This window comes from Alosa alosa, chromosome 2 (genome assembly GCF_017589495.1).
Source record: "Alosa alosa isolate M-15738 ecotype Scorff River chromosome 2, AALO_Geno_1.1, whole genome shotgun sequence".
Classification (NCBI taxonomy): domain Eukaryota; kingdom Metazoa; phylum Chordata; class Actinopteri; order Clupeiformes; family Clupeidae; genus Alosa; species Alosa alosa.
The window spans coordinates 20,050,077-20,070,076 of record NC_063190.1 but is presented as its reverse complement, the minus strand read 5'-3'; the positions used below and the strand labels follow the sequence as shown (position 1 = coordinate 20,070,076).

Sequence of the window (20,000 nt, the reverse complement as noted above, 5' to 3'; positions counted from 1 at the left end):
CACTCACACACACACTCTCACACACACACACACACACACACACACACACACTCACACACACACACACACAACACAGACACACACACACACACACACACACACAAACACACAGTCAAATGTCCAGGAGCAGGGCTCAGTGTGCTGTGTGGGAGGATGGCTGTCTGGCTGGCTGTTGGCCAGTCCGCTCTCCTACACCCTGAGAGCCAGAGGTCCCACCACCACACCTGGCTGTCTGGCACCACACACACGCCTCCACTCCACCCTGACCATGACCACACACACACACACACACACACACACACACACACACACAGACACACACACACACACACACACACACACACACACACACACACACACACACACACACACACACAAACATACATACATACACACACGCATCCACTCCACATTAACCATGACCACACAGAGGCCAGAGGCCTCCGTAGGCAGGCAGGACAGCACTGTCAACTACTAAAATGAATCACCAAGTATTTGGGTAATCGTTAATCAGTGTGTGTCATTTCTTTTAAGGAGACTACCTTCTTTACCTCCTGAAACATAAGGCTTTGCAGCATTTAGAGAGCCTCTCCTAACAGAGCTAGTGTTAAAGTTCAGTGGTATTTTGCAGACGCTTTTATCCAAAGCAACGCGGACTCGCAGCGGCGGCAGGTTTAGGAATGGAACTGTGGCCAACCTGTGGTCAGACGCTACCTCCTCCACCACGCCCACAACAGACCAGACAGCATACAGAGGGCATCAACTAACTGGCACAGCAGCACATAGAGGGCCGTCACAGATGGGCATGATGCTGCCCACTCGAGAGGGCACTCAACCAGCAGAGCACACACACACAGACACACACACAGACACACACACACACACACACACACACACACACACACACACTCAACCAAAAACTTCCACTGCTGGCACCAGACCTCACGCTGCTCCTGACTCACTGGCGCTTGTTGGAGTTGGGCAGTGCGGTCATGCCATGCTTGCCCACGCCAGGCTAACGTTGTGCCAAGCCAGGCCCTACCAGGGAACTGAAGAGCCACATAACAGACGAGAAGAGGAGTGGACAGCAGTGGCATGGCCAACAAAATGAGCCGCAAATAAGGTCCGATGAAGTTTGAAGTTCTTTTGTCACTTTTGGGTGCTGTAGACTAGTTATTTCCGCCCAACTCAATAAGCTATGCTAAGCTAGGCTAACAGTGGGGGAGACGGTAAATAAGCTACTTTCACAAAATGTTGGCATGCTAATCTCCAGTTTCCTGGACACTCCAGATGCATCTGTACCCCACAACCTAAGTCTTAGATTTCTTAGACATTACATATCAAACCTACCAGCCCTCTAAATGATTATGGCAGATATGAGAAATAAAATAGTACTTTATTTGGAATTTCTTTCCCACAATGCTTTGATAGACTGCACTTTGACAAATTCCTGTGGTTTGTCAAGGTCTTTCCATCTCAGCCACACACAAAACGCACACACACACACACATGCACAGTTGCACACACACACACACACACAAAAAAAAAAAGACAGAAGACACGTGACAGAATCACCTTTATGTAACTACTAGTCTATCTGGGAACTAAACTAACGCTTACAACTGACACCTTAAATCACTTGTAATTCAGATGGTTTTCATCTGAAAACTCAATTCATTTCTGTTTGACCTGCTCGTGGCCGGCTCTCTTAAAGACACTGTGAAGAAGGACGAGTGAAGAAGATAAGTTCTGAATCGCCGCCTTAAACACAAAGCCCTGGTAATCTGCAGCATGTTGTTTTCTCATCCGCAGCTAATGCTAGCGAGTCTGTCACCCCTGCTGAGTCTCGGCGGGAAACCCCGTGGCACAGGTGTCTCCAGGTGCGCTTTTTTCTCTCTCCTACACACACACACACACACACACACACACACACACACACACACACACACACACACACACACACACACACACCTTCTCTCTCCAGGAGAGAGGCGGCATCGCTGCACGGCAGGCAAAGCCTATGAGGCTTCATTAGGCTTTAGCATCAAACCACCTCTATCTCTCTCTTTCTTTCTCTCTCTCTGTCTGTCTCTCTCTCTCTCTCTCTCTCTCTCTCTCTGTCTCACACATGAGGGAACACACTGCACCACACAAGAAGATGAGAGGAGAGAGGGGGTTGGAGAAAAGAGAAGGACAGTGAGAAAAAAAGAAAGAGGTAGAGACAAAGACAGACAGAGGGAGAGAGAGAGAAAGAAAGGGAGAGGACATTGAAAATTGCTTTCTGTTGTCTTACTGTGCAGGATGAGGGAGAGATGAGGATGCCCCCCCTCACCACTACTCCCTCGAGGGACACCTCAGCTTTTTGTACCTGAACGTGTCGCAGAGGACTGCTGCTGCCTGCACAGCGTGTGTGTGTGTGTGTGTGTGTGGATGTGGTGTGTGTGTGTGTGGATGTGTGGGCTGACTAAGCAGACGCACGTACACACACACACGCACACACACACACATACACTCACACACACACATACATACTACACACACACACACACACACACACACACACACTCACCATACACACACACACACACATGCATACATACCATACTCACACACACACACACACCTAGATCTCAGGACTTCCCCTCCAAATCTGCAGCTTAGCGTAGCCAGCCGAGGCCTGTATGTGTGAATAAGGCCCTGCGCTCTCCCAGCATCCTCTTCTCACCTGAGCAGCAAATCTGCAAGCGAAGCGAAAAAACGCTGTCTTTGAAAACACCTGCAAAAGTGCAGAGTGCAGGTAGCCTGCTCTTGAATAATAACAGTTTGCCTAATAATAACCTCTCTCCTCTCTCTCTCTCTCTCTCTCTCTCTCTCTCTCTCTCTCTCTCTCTCTCTCTCTCCATCCCCATACAGTTGCACTTAGTGCATTCTCGTATTCTCATATGCCCTTCACAACACAGAAAATGACAGGATTTCAGACCTGATATTTCTTTTCCAAACTACATTCAAAAAACCTCTGGCAGTTCTTGAAAAATCAAACAATCGCCTCAAAAGTGTTGTATTCAGCAGTGGATATTATATTATTTTATAAGCTGTGGCCTCGTTTCACATAGCGCAGTACTCCTAGGAGGGACAGAGCACCTTGACCAGCGCTGAGAGAGACACACCAGAGAGAGACATGAAATATGATGCTGTAATTCTGTTCTGTGTCGGGCTGTGGCCAGGGCCTCGGCCTGAGGAGCGGCTGTCAGTCAAAGGGACGCTGGACGCTCCCTACCCATGAGCCTCTGTGCCACTCAGCGCAGCCCAGTGCACTCAAAATATCACCTGTCACTCGCTATCCATCTTCACACACACACACACACACACACACACACACACACACACACACACACACACACACACACACCAGAGAGAAACAGGGAGAAAGAAAGAGAAGGAAAAGGAAAGAGAGAGAGGAGAGATGGGGGGAGGGAGATGGAGAGAGAGAGAGGAGAGATGGGGAGAGGGAGATGGAGAGAGAGAGGAGAGATGGGGAGAGGGAGAGAGAGAGAGAGAGAGGAGAGCGAGTGAAGACCATAAAGAGTGAGTGACAAGCAGAACGAGGGAAAGTGAGTGAGAAAAAGATTGAAAGAAAAAGCGATGGACTGAGCCAGAGAGGGTAAAAACAAGAGAGAGAGAGAGAGAGAGAGAGAGAGAGAAAAACAGTAAGCAAAATGCCTTCCTTGCAGGATAGTGGCCTGCAGAGGCCAATTTTAGCAACTAATCTTGCCAACCTCTTTCCTCGTGTACAGAACCTGCTGTGTAATGGGGGTTGGACAGTGTGATTACCGCCCCAAGGCTCCTCATAGAGGTGAATACCGTAATGCCACTTATGCAATGGAAAATGGTGCCTTAATAAAACCGACTGTCAGAGAAGCTCTGAGTGCAGCTCAGTGTGAGTGGATGCTGGACACTGGACAGGCCAGAGCTCTAAGTTTACACTGGACGCTCTGCAGCCAAGGCCGTCCAAAAACAGTACCTGCGTGTCTGGGATCAGGCCCACTGCTGGCTCAGGTCTGGCCCACTGTTGGCCTGTGTAGCCTGCATAGCTCCACCTAGGGGCCACACCAGCCTGGGCTCCAACCCTCCCACGCGGAGCACCTCAGAGTGGGACTCAAGCGTGCTAGCACAGAGGCTCCAACCCGCGGAAGCTAGTCTGCTGCTAGCATGTCTCTCTGGGTCTCCCCACACAGAGGTGCTAACACGAGTGTGTCAGTGTGACTGGCGACACATTCTGTCACTTGCCCACAAAACACCAGCACCAACATTTTCAACCTGACATTCTGCATTCCATAAACAATCCATTTTATTAAGCGGCACAGACAACAACAGAACTGAGTCGTAATCTACACGGGGTTCGGCAGTGGTGTGCAGGGTTGTACTGAGACAATGCAATCTAATGTAATCCAATGTGGAAAGAGGAGTGTTACCCCCAGAGCTGGCCCAATGCTGGCCCAGAGTCACTGGGTGGAGACAGGGCATCTGAGAAGGCTATGACAGGACTTAGGGATAACAACCTCATCATGGCAACATCCTCATTATGACAATTACCTCACCATGGAAAGATCTTTGCTATGACAATGTCCTCCCCATGACGACATCCTTACAATGATGACGTCCTCACTCAGAAAACATCTTAACATCTATGCTCATCCTCATTATAAAAATGTCCTCGTAGTGACCATCTCACAATGACAATCTCCCCAGTGACCATGGCCATGTCTACTGTCTCACTATGACAGCATCCTGTCTGCAGGGACCACATGTCCTCCCATTTCCTGTGTGGTTGGGGCCTAGAGCCCGGAGCTGTGAGCAGGTGTTGGAAACGCGTCCCCAATCTCAGTCAATCTCCTCTAAGCAGATTGCTCAGACCAGAATGCTATCACAAGCTAGCACACACATAAAACACACACATAAAACACACACACGCGCACACACACACACACAGAGTGAGCGCAGAGCAACTGGGTCCTCCGGCTCCACACAGCACCCAGCCAATAAGCTAGAGGAGACAGACTGAAACCTGCCTTCAGGGAAACAAAGGATGGAGACACACACACACATACACGTACACACACAAACGTATACATGTTTCTCTCCGTCCTTTCCATTATTTAATTTCTCCCTCTTATTCTACCTCTCCCTCTCTCTCCCATTCTCTCCCTCTTTATATCTCTCTTGCTCTCTCTCTCTCTACCCCACGGCATCAGCAGCTGCAGGTCTACGCCGAGTCCTGAGTTCATTCCTGTTCCCATGCTCTGTTCATCTGCTGACCCCTACACACACACACACACACACACACACACACACGCACCCACACACACACACACACACACACACACACACACACACACACACACACACACACACACACACACACACACACACACACACACACACACCAACACAGCCCCAAAGCATTACTGTTACATTCAGTACATTCAGTATGTATCTATTCAGAGCATGCTTTTAGCCAAACACGAACTGATATATTCATACAGGTCACTTGGAGAGGTGAGGAGGGAGACAAAGGCAGAGGCGCATACACAGGTAGGTGAACAGGCCCTTCATATAGGCACAGTAGGCTATATGTGGAAAAGTACCAGCCTGTTCATCCAGCCCCTACACCACTGATCCGGCTCTCGTTTGTGAGATTCACACCGGATGCGGGCCAGAACCACATCAGAGCTGGGACAGAATCAGGGTGTGATTTGGAACCACACCAGAACTGTTCCAGAATCAGATTCGGATATGGAGCCACACCAGAGCTGTTCAGAATCAGAATCAGAATCAGATTGAGAATCAGAATGTGATCTGGAACCACACCAGAGCTGTTCCAGAATTAGAATGTCATCTGGGTCTCTGACTGTCCAGCTCCGCTCTAGAATCTTTGCTGTCCACTGAGCGGCCTGGAAGACATGAAACACATCTGATGCAATAAAGAAAGAAAGAAGGAAAGAAAGAAAGAAAGAAAGAGAGAAAGAAAGAAGTCTTCACTAGTAAGTTGTCTGCAGGGATGCTAGCAGCGCAGTAGCAGATCTCTGAAGTTGTCCATGCGGCGTGTCCTTGAAGCATGCAAACTTTAGCAGAGTCATGGACAATGGATGGGGACCATGTGTGTGTGTGTCGTTTGCCCATGAGAGAGAAGCGAGCCGACTACCCTTAAGTCTGCTAAAGTACTGTCCATCTGCTGAGGATACACACGGGACAGCTCCAGAGAAACCACTGCATACACAGCACTATATAGGTCTCATCACACAAAAGATAGAGAGATAAAGAGAGAGAGAGAGGGAGACAGAGAGAGAGGGAGAGAGAGAGAGAGAGAGATAAATAGGTTGGCAGACAGACAGATAGAGAGGTTTAGAAAAGATGAATATACAAGTAGAGAAACAGACAGAGGGAGACAGAAAGAGACAGAGTGAAAATGAGAAAAAATGACAGAAAGAAAAAAAAGAGAGCCAGAGAGAGAGATAGAGAGAGAGAGAGAAAGAGAGAGAGAGAGAGAGAGAGAATTTTTTTTTAGAATTTAGCAAAATACTTTATTGTACATATTTAACAGTTACTAGGCATTACAAATAAATAAGAGGGGGATAAAAGAAATAAAGAAGACTAAAAAATAAAAAAGGACAAAATAAGCATTAGCTCAACACGTATCCATAAATTAATTCATCATTACTAACTGAGCATAAGACTTCCTTGTATCCCCATACATTTTCAAAACCATCAAAGTCTTTCATTGCTGAGTAAAATTTAAAGTCAATCAATATTCTAGACTTCACCAATCTTAAAAGACAGAAATGCAATCTTGACCAGAAACACCAGAAACACCTTCCATAGCATTTCTCCGCTAATCCACCACGCCATCTTTGCTTGCCCAATTACAAAGTTCAATAATTGACACTGTGACTTTTTCTTCTGCGAATACCAAAATAAAAAAACTGATTTGTAAATCCCATATTAAAACCTCTGAAAATCAACTCTAGGCGACAAAACAGAGAATTAAGTCGGACACATTCCATAAAACAATGAAAAACAGTTTCTCTTTCTGGACAAAAAGGACACTTATCTTCAACAGTAGGATTTACAACACAAACAAAGGAGTTGACAGCTACTGTGCCATGTAATATTTTCCACTGCAAATAACCATACTTTTTTGATAAAGGTGGTTTATATAAAGCTCTCCATGCAGGTTTCACACCATCACTAAGCACAAGTTTCCTGCGCCATGGTGTATCGGCCCTTACATTAAGCTTTGTTTTGTTCAAGACTTTTACACAAGCTTTATAAAAAACTTTCCCATCTGTAAGTTCTAAATTAAAAGCAGTGAAATCCAATAAATTACCAGCACACCCAGCATAATCAGGTGTGAGACTTAACAATGGGAAAGACTCTTCACAACTGGAGCTTGATCCCTCACTGTGAAATGACTGTAAGAGAGCACTTTCTCTTTCTGTTAGAGCACCCCTCACTTTATCTAACAACTGTGTCACAATACGCAAAGACCTTATTTTTAAAGCTGTAGCCACATTTCCCACATTGCTAACACTTGGACCTGCTACACATACAAGATCTCTTAGAGTTCGTATTCCTCCATTGTTTAAAACATAGTCCAAGGAAGGGGCAATTCCCGCTGAAATGTCCAAGCGTGCGCCTCTAATCAGCGGTTCCTTCAAGAGCCAGTGAAGGGAGGTAGAATTTCCTTCACGATGTACATTAAACAAAGAAAACACTTTAAAAAGTCCACAGTAAAAACAAGGTAGTTTCTGGAGAGAAAGCTTCCTAGGGTCCATTAGAAATAGAGACAGATCCAAATCCAGCCCCCCTAGCCTCCGCAATAATGTACAGGCCAGGGGTCTCCACACCAAATATTTTGGTCCATACAGTAGCCTCTGTAGGAACTGGAGGCGAAAAGCAGCAACTCTGCTTGCCAGGTGAACTAGGCCTTGTCCCCCTTCCTCCTTAGGTAAAAACAAAACACTTTGAGGTACCCAGTGTAACTTGTCCCAGAAGAAGTCCACTATTAATGCTTGTATGCTGGAAAGCAGGTCTGGCGGAGGGTCAATACACATAAGACAATGCCACAAAGAAGATGCCACCAAATTATTACAGATTAAAATACGCCCCCGATAGGACATCTGTGGAAGTAACCAGGACCATCTATTAAGGCGCCCTTTAATTTTCTCAAGGGTACCATCCCAGTTTCTTAACTGTATTTTGTTTGTCTCCTAGAAACACCCCAAGATATTTAAAACCTCCGGTTACCACACTTAAGCCTAGAGGAAAAAGAAAGTCTCTCCCCTTGTCCCATTTTTTTTTATTAGTAGGGCTTCACTTTTGTTCCAGTTAATTTTTGCTGAAGAGATTTGACCATAATCTTCAACAGTACTGTTTGGCACACAATAGGCCTGATCAGAATGAATGACCTGTCCCACCACTTTCTTCAATCTAATGGCCAGACTTTTTGAAAATAGTTTGTAATCAGTGCTCAGCAGCTAACTGGTCTCAATTCTTAATATCTTGCAAGTTGCCTTTCTTGGGAAGCAAAGTTAAAACAGCTCTTTTGCAGGATGTGGGTAGCTGACCTTTGGAAATGCTGTCATTTAACACTTCTAGCAGGTCCTCCCCAAGCACAGGCCAGAAGCACCTGTAAAATTCTATGGGGAGACCATCAAACCCAGGCGCTTTCCCACACTCCATGCCCTGAAGAGCGCCAGTCAGTTCTTCCAGGGATAGTGCTGCCTCTAATTCTATGGCAGATTCCTCTGAGACCTTGGGGAGATCATCAAGGAACTCCCTTTCCATGTCCAGTTTTTCAATGCATTCACTAGTGTACAAATTTGCATAGAAACTGACGGCAATTTTTCGCATCTCAGCAGGATCTACAGATAGACCCCCTGATTCAGAAAGAAGAGCATGCATGCATCTTCTCTGGCCATTTTTCCGCTCAAGACTGAAGAAAAATTTGGAAGGAGCATCCATCTGTGCTACATTCTGATAGCGAGATCTAACCAACGCACCTTGTGCCCTTATGCCCAGCAGATCAGCCAATGCCACTTTTTTGGTCTTTGCTGCCTCAGTATGCATGCAATTTCCCGTGGATTCAGCTAAATCCTGAAGTTCCACAATTTCCATCTCCAGGCTATCCATAGATCTGATTATGTCATTTGTGACGTTGCAAGTATATTGCTGACACAGCTGTTTAATATGAATCTTTCCAAAATCCCACCATTGTTGTAAAGACTTAAATGAGGACTTTGTTTTTCTGAAATCATTCCAAAAAAAAATAAAAACATCTTTTGCACTCATTGGCTTTATATGTCTCATGCCAATTACACTTTGCACCATGCTGTGGTCAGACAATGTAACTGGAATAATATTACAATTCTGAAAAATATTACGATGATGCTTAAAACTGTACACTCTATCAAGCCTAGCCAGAGACAAAACATTACCCCTAGCATGTGCCCATGTATACTGTCTTTGGTTATTGAAATTCCTCCAGATATCACTTAGTTCATGTTTGTTAATCATCTCAACAAGTTTTCTCATTGAAGCACTATGTGGCTCAAGATGATTCCTATCAAGATTTGTCTCGGTACAATTAAAATCCCCTGCTAAAACTAAATATTCATCTTTGTTACAATTATTCAATGCATTACATAATTGGTCAAAAAACAACATCCGATCAAACCCAGATGAAGGTGCATAAACACACACAAAAACAAAAACATTATGCTCAAAAACTGCTCTGATTTTTAAGAGTCGTCCCTCTACTATACTCTCAACAGCATAAGGCCGAGAAGGAACAAAACTTCTAGAGAAGAGCAAACCTACTCCTCCACTCACAGAAGTTTTATGGCTGAGAAAAGTTTTACCTTCCCATTCTCTAACCCATTCAGCAGCATTCATATCATCACTATGTGTCTCTTGACTAAACATAACATCAATATGCTTTTGTTTTAACAATTCAAAAAGCTGTACTCTTTTTCCTCGGGTCCCTTTGCACCATTGATGTTTAAAAGTTGCTATTTTAAAATTACTCATTGATAGAAGAGAGCGTGAAAACAAATCAATAAACAAAAAGAACAAAAACAAAAAAAGAGAGTTATGCGGTCTAACTGTCACTATCATCGATTTGTTGATTTAATTTGGTCAGAAATGTCCTTAGTCTATGAACCTCTTGATCAGTGAAACTTCCTAAACTCCTTAATTGCTGAACTGATCTCACAAAACCCTTTGCATCTGGAAAATGGTCTTCCACTCGAACCCCTCTAGCATTCTTTGTGGAGTCAAGAAAACTTTTGATCATATTCAATGTATACACTCCGGCTCCGCTAGGAGAGGGAGAACACGATAGAGAGTCTGACAAATCATTCTCTGTGTCAGCATTCCTAGCAACCATGTCATCAATTATGTTCTCCGTAGTAGACGCACTAGCAACCTTTTTTTTCCCCTAGAGAACCCACCACCAGGTTTCTTTCTTTTTGACAAGTGGAGCTTTGAATACCTTATCATCCGTCTCCATTAACCCATTAGCGCTTCGGAAACTGGCTCTGCATCCTGAGCTGTGATTCTGTCTTTGCTATCCATCAAGTCATTCGTTATTTTTTCCATCATAACAGTCATAATATCATTTGTGTTATCATTACTTGATTGTGCATTTTCGCTATTCTCCTCATTCCCACCAGCATTAGATATATTATCTTTACCTACCGGTGGCTGTCGGTTACTCAGCAACCACCGGGGTTAAGCTGGACGGTTCAGTCTCCTTATCTCCTTTCGTTATGCTCACCATTAACTTTGTTTCCTTCTCCATTAACCGCCCAGTCTCTTTATCTCCTCCTGCACCTCTGCTATGATCACTGACACATTCTCCTTCTCCGTTAACCGGCGCGTTTTTGGGCGCGGGTATCTTTTTTCTGGACAAGACCGAATAAGATGGCCTTCCTTCCCACACCAAAACATTTCATTGACTCAGTTGTAGCAAAACAACGTAGTCAAATTTGTCAATTTTGAACTTAAAAGCCACATTAAGTTAAGCTTGAATAGTCTTTCAAAATCATATAAACATGCCTCCTAAAAGACAATACATGTTTCAAAAAAGGAGATTTACAACCAAGGGAACTTTCTTAATTGATGACATAATTTGTCCAAACCTTGCCAATTCCGTTCCAAAATTTCATCTTTTATAAACGGTGGTACATTTGACAATGTTATAATGTTTAGCAGGGGTCACCAGTGGAAGAACATTTAAAAAAGTGTCTTTGATAACAACACCCTGAGTTACAAAGCGTATTCACTTTGTCAACACTGTCCAGAAAAGGACAACGGATCCATTCATCCTTGAAGCTGATACAACACTATCATGACCTACAACATTACCTACTTCTAAACCGCGATTCCTCAACTGAAATATCAGCGCTTGCAGCAATTTTAATAGCATGCAGCCAATTAAAAGTTTTCAAAACGCCATTGCTTCCCAAACAAAGGGATACACACCAGCGATTACGCTGGGTGTAAAAACACCCTGCTTAAAAATAACTGGAGAAAAACACTATAACAAATACAAAAGTAAGGGAAAAAATTAAAACATGAAACAAAAAAAACAAAAAAGGAGAAAAAAAAAAGATAAAGGATAGAAAGGTAGAGAGAAAACACTCACACCAAACCAACAGTGTTCAAACGCTCCCGCACTCACAAACGCCACACCCACTCAGAGAGAGAGAGAGAGAAAGAGAGCCAGAGAGAGCAGGAGAGATACATAAAGAGGGAGGAGGGAAGATAGGGGCTGTATAATTATACAGTTGGTGCAGCACATAGAACCGCTTTCAGAGTACAGCCTAACCTGAGGGCCTCACACACACACACACACACACACCAGACACACCACACACACACACACACACACACACACACACACACACACACACACACTTACAGGCACGCACTCACATACACACACAGACAGACAGACATACACACACACACTCCCACAGACATACACACACTTAAAGAGAAACCTTCCAATATCTCCAGAGTTCACCTCATCTTGGACCTACTTGCCCCCCACACACACACACACACACACACACACACACACGCATGCACACACGCACAGACACACACACACACACACACACACACACACACACGCTGCAAGCACATACACACAAACACGAAGAGAAGCCAAGCTGGTGAGGCCCTGATGGAAAACGAAATGCAAAGTCATGAAAAATCCACACCGCATCTCCCCTCCTGGAACCTGAGTTCAGATTTATATTTGTTTTTGGAAAACACACAGATAAACACACACACACACACACACACACACACACACACACACACACACACACACACACACACACGGCCCCTGTTAATAATATGATTCCCCTCATGTTCGTATTAAGACGACAGCTCTGACTCTGACTCAAAGTCGGCGAAGTGAGTCCACATACATCACACACAGGTCTTAGTGTGGAACAGGAGCAGCGCTTCAATCCAGCCACAAACTCAGATGTTAATACCTGCTCGAAAAGTCACCCCATGAAAAGGCCACTCCACACAGATTCACATTTTTCTGGCATTTTCCACGATCCCAAACACACAACGAAATGTCAGCCATGACACGAGATTCTGACCATGGCGGAGCAAATTTCCTGTCACTACACGACTCATCCTGCTTTGCATTTCTGAGATGGTTGCAGGGAGTGTGTGTTTTTTCTCTCTCTCTCCTGCTGCTGCTGTTCGGGGCTTCAAAGTGTGTGTGTGGGAGAACGTACACACACACACACACATACACACGCCAGATTCTCTCACACACACACACCCACACACACACACACACACACACACACACACACACACACACACACACACAAATCCACACACAAAGACACACACAAAGACACACACTCACACACACACACGCACAAGCACATACACACAAACACGAAGAGAAGCCAGCTGGTGAGGCCCCATGGAAAACGAAATGCAAAGTCATGAAAATCCACACCCGCACTCTCCCCCGCCTGGAACCTTGAGTTCAGATTTATATTTGTTTTGGAAAACACACAGATAAACACACACACACACACACACACACACACACACACACACACACACACACACACACGGCCCCTGTTAATAATATGATTCCTCATGTTACGTAAGACGACAGCTCTGACTCTGACTCAAAGTCTGGCGAAGTGAGTCCACACATCACACAGGTCTTAGTGTGGAACAGGGGAGCAGCGCTTCAATCCGCCACAAACTCAGATGTTAATACCTGCTCCGAAAAGTCACCCATGAAAAGGCCACTCACACAGATTCACATTTTTCTGGCATTTTCCACGATCCCAAACACACAACGAAATGTCAGCCATGACACGAGATTACGGCCATGGCGGAGCAAATTTCCTGTCACTACACGACTCATCCTGCTTTGCATTTCTGAGATGGTTGCAGGGAGTGTGTGTGTTTTTTCTCTCTCTCTCTCCTGCTGCTGCTGTTCAGGGCTTCCTACCAGGGGAAGTGTGTGTGTGTGAGGGAGTACGTACACACACACACACACATACACACAGACTCTCACACACACACACCCACACACACACACACACACACACACACACACACACACACACACACACACACACAACCACACACAAAGACACACACAAAGACACACACTCACAGCCAGCGGAGGGAAAAGAGAGACTCTGCCACATCCTCCCATCTTTCTCTCTCTCTATTTCTTTCTTCTTTTCTTGTGTCTTTTTTTAATGTCTTCCTCTGGAGCCAGAAACATTTTTTTGTTTGTTTGTGTGTGTTTTTTTTTCCCCACAGGGTATGCGTGCATGCAGGACTGTGAAAATTGAGCCTGGGGGTCAGACAAACATGCATACAGTACACACACACACACACACACACACACACAAACACACACACACACACACGCACACACACATACACCAGACATACACACTGTTATGAAAATTCAAAGACATGCTGTTCTCCTGTACTGTGTAAACTCACACACAGACAGACACACACACTGTTGCCATGATTTACAGAGCCAAAAACACACAAAAACACACACACCATGACTGCGCTGAGTTGGAGTCGGTCTTCCTTCAAGCGTGAGTGTCTGTGTGTGTGTGTCTGTGTGTGTGTCTGTGTGTGTGTGTGTGTGTGTCTGTGCAGAGATGAGAGTGTATGTGGGGCAGCATAAAGGGCCGACTGTACCAGGCCACTGGCCTGGACACTGCTGCTAGGTGGGCCCCACTCAACCTCAACCTGAACACACACACACACACACACACACACACACACACACACACACACACACACACAACCTCCCTGCCCTGGCGAGAGCAGAGCCCAGCGCTGTCCCCCTGGAGCCGGTGCAGCTCAGTGGGGCAGAAAGAGTGCAGACGCCTCAGCTTCAGACAGAGCTGCCTCATAAGTGTGTGTGTATGTGTGTGTGTGTGTGTGTGTGTGTCGAGAGAGACCCGCTCAAGGCCACACAGAGTGAACACACTCACACACAGAGAGAGCTGAGGCTGTGAGCAACTCAGATAATAAGGCTGCTGCTTACTGAGCCTGAGTGCATTGCATAGCTCTAGTCTCAGGCAATAGACTCTCGTATTTATCAGCGTTGCCGCCGACACGAGAACAAACAGTCCAATTAGAGCCACACTTAAGTGTGTACAGTTCACAGCAGCAGCGCAGACACACACACACACACACACACACACACACACACACACACACACGTCGTCTCTCTGGCCCGCCGTGAGAGGACTAGAGAACTAACAAAAAACGCATGTCAATCAGGTGACCGAAACTGCAACTCCAGAGCCCCTCTCGGGGAAAGCGGGCGGAAACAAGGTTTTTATTTTGGCCGCGCTCGCACGCGCTTCCTGTGGCGCACCTGATGCGGTGCAATTAGTGTCTGGTGCCAGGAGCTGGTGGGCAGTTTGGTCCAGTCGTGTTTGTGTCATAAAGCTGCAGGGCTGAGTCAGGATCTACAGGAGGCAAAGTCCTGACAATGACATGCAGAGAGAGAGAGAGAGAGAGAGAGAGAGAGAGAGAGAGATGGAAAGAGAGGGAGGGAGAGAGAGAATACAGAGAGGCCATAGTGGTGAAAAGTTATAGGCCTGTAATTATATATACTGTACCTGAAAACACAGAGGAGAGAAAAAAAGAAAGGGAGAGAGGAGGAGGAAGAAAGGATAGAAAGAGCGAGAGAGCGAAAGAGAGAAGGGGTTGTGTGACCTGAGATACCCTAGCAGCTGTTTCCTCCCCACCACTCCGCAGTAACGGCCACCTCGCTGGGCTGAGCTGAGCTGGGCTGAGCTGAGCTGGGCTGAGCTGAGCTGGGCTGAGCTGAGCTGGGCTGAGCTGAGCTGGGCTGAGCTGAGCTGGGCTGAGCTGAGCTGGGCTGAGCTGAGCTGGGCTGAGCTGAGCTGGGCTGAGCTGAGCTGGGCTGAGCTGAGCTGGGCTGAGCTGAGCTGGGCTGAGCTGAGCTGGGCTGAGCTGAGCTGGGCTGAGCTGAGCTGGGCTGAGCTGAGCTGGGCTGAGCTGAGCTGGGCTGAGCTGAGCTGGGCTGAGCTGAGCTGGGCTGAGCTGAGCTGGGCTGAGCTGAGCTGGGCTGAGCTGAGCTGGGCTGAGCTGAGCTGGGCTGAGCTGAGCTGGGCTGAGCTGAGCTGGGCTGAGCTGAGCTGGGCTGAGCTGAGCTGGGCTGAGCTGAGCTGGGCTGAGCTGAGCTGGGCTGAGCTGAGCTGGGCTGAGCTGAGCTGGGCTGAGCTGAGCTGGGCTGAGCTGAGCTGGGCTGAGCTGAGCTGGGCTGAGCTGAGCTGGGCTGAGCTGAGCTGGGCTGAGCTGAGCTGGGCTGAGCTGAGCTGGGCTGAGCTGAGCTGGGCTGAGCTGAGCTGGGCTGAGCTGAGCTGGGCTGAGCTGAGCTGGGCTGAGCTGAGCTGGGCTGAGCTGAGCTGGGCTGAGCTGAGCTGGGCTGAGCTGAGCTGGGCTGAGCTGAGCTGGGCTGAGCTGAGCTGGGCTGAGCTGAGCTGGGCTGAGCTGAGCTGGGCTGAGCTGAGCTGGGCTGAGCTGAGCTGGGCTGAGCTGAGCTGGGCTGAGCTGAGCTGGGCTGAGCTGAGCTGGGCTGAGCTGAGCTGGGCTGAGCTGAGCTGGGCTGAGCTGAGCTGGGCTGAGCTGAGCTGGGCTGAGCTGAGCTGGGCTGAGCTGAGCTGGGCTGAGCTGAGCTGGGCTGAGCTGAGCTGGGCTGAGCTGAGCTGGGCTGAGCTGAGCTGGGCTGAGCTGAGCTGGGCTGAGCTGAGCTGGGCTGAGCTGAGCTGGGCTGAGCTGAGCTGGGCTGAGCTGAGCTGGGCTGAGCTGAGCTGGGCTGAGCTGAGCTGGGCTGAGCTGAGCTGGGCTGAGCTGAGCTGGGCTGAGCTGAGCTGGGCTGAGCTGAGCTGGGCTGAGCTGAGCTGGGCTGAGCTGAGCTGGGCTGAGCTGAGCTGGGCTGAGCTGAGCTGGGCTGAGCTGAGCTGGGCTGAGCTGAGCTGGGCTGAGCTGAGCTGGGCTGAGCTGAGCTGGGCTGAGCTGAGCTGGGCTGAGCTGAGCTGGGCTGAGCTGAGCTGGGCTGAGCTGAGCTGGGCTGAGCTGAGCTGGGCTGAGCTGAGCTGGGCTGAGCTGAGCTGGGCTGAGCTGAGCTGGGCTGAGCTGAGCTGGGCTGAGCTGAGCTGGGCTGAGCTGAGCTGGGCTGAGCTGAGCTGGGCTGAGCTGAGCTGGGCTGAGCTGAGCTGGGCTGAGCTGAGCTGGGCTGAGCTGAGCTGGGCTGAGCTGAGCTGGGCTGAGCTGAGCTGGGCTGAGCTGAGCTGGGCTGAGCTGAGCTGGGCTGAGCTGAGCTGGGCTGAGCTGAGCTGGGCTGAGCTGAGCTGGGCTGAGCTGAGCTGGGCTGAGCTGAGCTGGGCTGAGCTGAGCTGGGCTGAGCTGAGCTGGGCTGAGCTGAGCTGGGCTGAGCTGAGCTGGGCTGAGCTGAGCTGGGCTGAGCTGAGCTGGGCTGAGCTGAGCTGGGCTGAGCTGAGCTGGGCTGAGCTGAGCTGGGCTGAGCTGAGCTGGGCTGAGCTGAGCTGGGCTGAGCTGAGCTGGGCTGAGCTGAGCTGGGCTGAGCTGAGCTGGGCTGAGCTGAGCTGGGCTGAGCTGAGCTGGGCTGAGCTGAGCTGGGCTGAGCTGAGCTGGGCTGAGCTGAGCTGGGCTGAGCTGAGCTGGGCTGAGCTGAGCTGGGCTGAGCTGAGCTGGGCTGAGCTGAGCTGGGCTGAGCTGAGCTGGGCTGAGCTGAGCTGGGCTGAGCTGAGCTGGGCTGAGCTGAGCTGGGCTGAGCTGAGCTGGGCTGAGCTGAGCTGGGCTGAGCTGAGCTGGGCTGAGCTGAGCTGGGCTGAGCTGAGCTGGGCTGAGCTGAGCTGGGCTGAGCTGAGCTGGGCTGAGCTGAGCTGGGCTGAGCTGAGCTGGGCTGAGCTGAGCTGGGCTGAGCTGAGCTGGGCTGAGCTGAGCTGGGCTGAGCTGAGCTGGGCTGAGCTGAGCTGGGCTGAGCTGAGCTGGGCTGAGCTGAGCTGGGCTGAGCTGAGCTGGGCTGAGCTGAGCTGGGCTGAGCTGAGCTGGGCTGAGCTGAGCTGGGCTGAGCTGAGCTGGGCTGAGCTGAGCTGGGCTGAGCTGAGCTGGGCTGAGCTGAGCTGGGCTGAGCTGAGCTGGGCTGAGCTGAGCTGGGCTGAGCTGAGCTGGGCTGAGCTGAGCTGGGCTGAGCTGAGCTGGGCTGAGCTGAGCTGGGCTGAGCTGAGCTGGGCTGAGCTGAGCTGGGCTGAGCTGAGCTGGGCTGAGCTGAGCTGGGCTGAGCTGAGCTGGGCTGAGCTGAGCTGGGCTGAGCTGAGCTGGGCTGAGCTGAGCTGGGCTGAGCTGAGCTGGGCTGAGCTGAGCTGGGCTGAGCTGAGCTGGGCTGAGCTGAGCTGGGCTGAGCGCTGGGCTGAGCTGAGCTGGGCTGAGCTGAGCTGCCGGGAGATTCTCTCTCTCTCTCTCTGTGTGCAGCAGGCACAACAGCAGCCCCAGACCCCAGCTCCTCTCCTCTCCTCTCTCCTCTCCTTTCCTCTCCCCTCCTCTCCATGCCTCCGAGCACTGCAATCACAACTGATCCAGAATCGGCTTCTCTGCACAGCGTTCACCTGGGGTTTAAGCACCAGGACTGACCTATATGTGTGTGTGTGTGTGTTAATGCTAATGATAGCATCAACAGCCATAAGGAGCTTGGTGACAAAAACATCAATAAACTATATCTCTATCTCTATTCTACTACTACTACTACTACTACTACTAATAATAATAATAATAATAATAATAATAATAATAATAATAATAATAATATTATTACTACTGTCATGTACTGTCATTGGTGGGTAGTCCTCTATTTACATTTTTGAACAAAGACCAAACACCCTAATGTTTACAAATAAGCCCATACAGCACTGTTTAAATTGCTCTGCTCCTATCAGGGCCCTGATGCCCTATGGTTGTGTGTGTGTGTGTGTGTGTGTGTGTGTGTGTGTGTGTGTGTGTGTGTGTGTGTGTGTGCCCTTCTGAAGGCAGTCTGAGTCTGCTGCAGCCTGGTCGTTCTATCTGCCCTGAGCTCCTATCAGCTGGGAGCAGACAGCGCTGACTGACCCAGGCGGAGTGGAGAGACTGGTCCGATTCAGATCTGCTGATTTGGGAAGAAACAATGCGGCTCATGTGGACATGTACGGCACGGCACACACCCAATAAGGACCGAGTCAGCAGACTTGGACACACACACACACACACACAAACACACACACACACACACACACACACACACACACACACGAAAAAGGGTGCCTGCACCAATACTGCCTAATTAGGCACTTACAAACACACACACACAAACACTGTCCATATGCTCAGGTAGCAATAAGTTACCCTCTAAACACACACACACACACACACACACACACACACACACACACACACACACACACACACACACACACACCTCAGAAAAGTGCCTACAACATTACACTTACCAACACACACACACTGCCCATATGTTCAGGTAGTTATAACTTAGCTCTTAAACACACTCTCTCTCACACACACACACACACACACACACACACACACACACACACACACACACACAGAGGGCCAGCGGGACCGCAGGAATGATGAAAGCAGCAGCCTTACCTTTCCAAACTGTTCGAAATACTGCTTCACATCTTCCACTACCGTGTTGGCTGACAAGCCGCCCACAAATATTTTCTTTGTTCTTGTGACCATCTGGAGAGAGGACAGGAGACAGAGAGTGTTTAGTAATGAGGCCTCTCAAGCATCAAACACACACACACACACACACACACACACACACACACACACACACACACACACACACACACACACACACACAAACACAAATGATCAAGGGGGGAAGATGCACTTAACACTTGTTTGTGGGTTTCCCCTCACACAACATCTGGGAGTCATGGCTCTACAACTGCATTTTTTGCTTTCACAAACACGTTACAAAAATCTGGGGATAGCGTGCCTTTCCAAACACAACTGTGGGCGAGACACAAACAGCAAAGAAGCACCAAGACAGCCTGGGCATGCCCGACCATCATTGGAGAATCACAAGTGGAGTCACAGTATGCATAAACATTGCTGGATGTGCTCTTGTGTACACATTCATTTCACATGGTGCTAACTGAGCCTTAACAACTTAGCAAATTAGCAATACAGACAAAAAAAACGGGGCCGGGGATCTTCTTCACAATCGCAGACGTTTTGCGAATTTGAACACACCTCAGGTGCATTACTAAACCCATGCTCTTATTTCACAATCAAAGAAACTGATCAAAATGAAGCCCATCAGAAGTGAAGCGATCAGTGAGTTTCTAGAT

The 20,000-nt window shown here is 48.5% G+C and overlaps 1 protein-coding gene across 9 annotated transcripts in view; it reads right to left on the bottom strand.

The window, feature by feature from the left end:
* LOC125284493 (RNA-binding protein Musashi homolog 2-like) overlaps positions 1 to 20,000 on the bottom strand; it is a 290,258-nt gene that overhangs the window by 193,525 nt on the left and 76,733 nt on the right. For all 9 annotated transcript variants that reach the window (XM_048228467.1, XM_048228477.1, XM_048228491.1 and 6 more), the window contains exon 6: positions 19,288 to 19,380. In XM_048228467.1, coding sequence (XP_048084424.1) covers positions 19,288 to 19,380 — 93 coding nt within the window. The remainder of the gene's footprint in view (positions 1 to 19,287; positions 19,381 to 20,000) is intronic.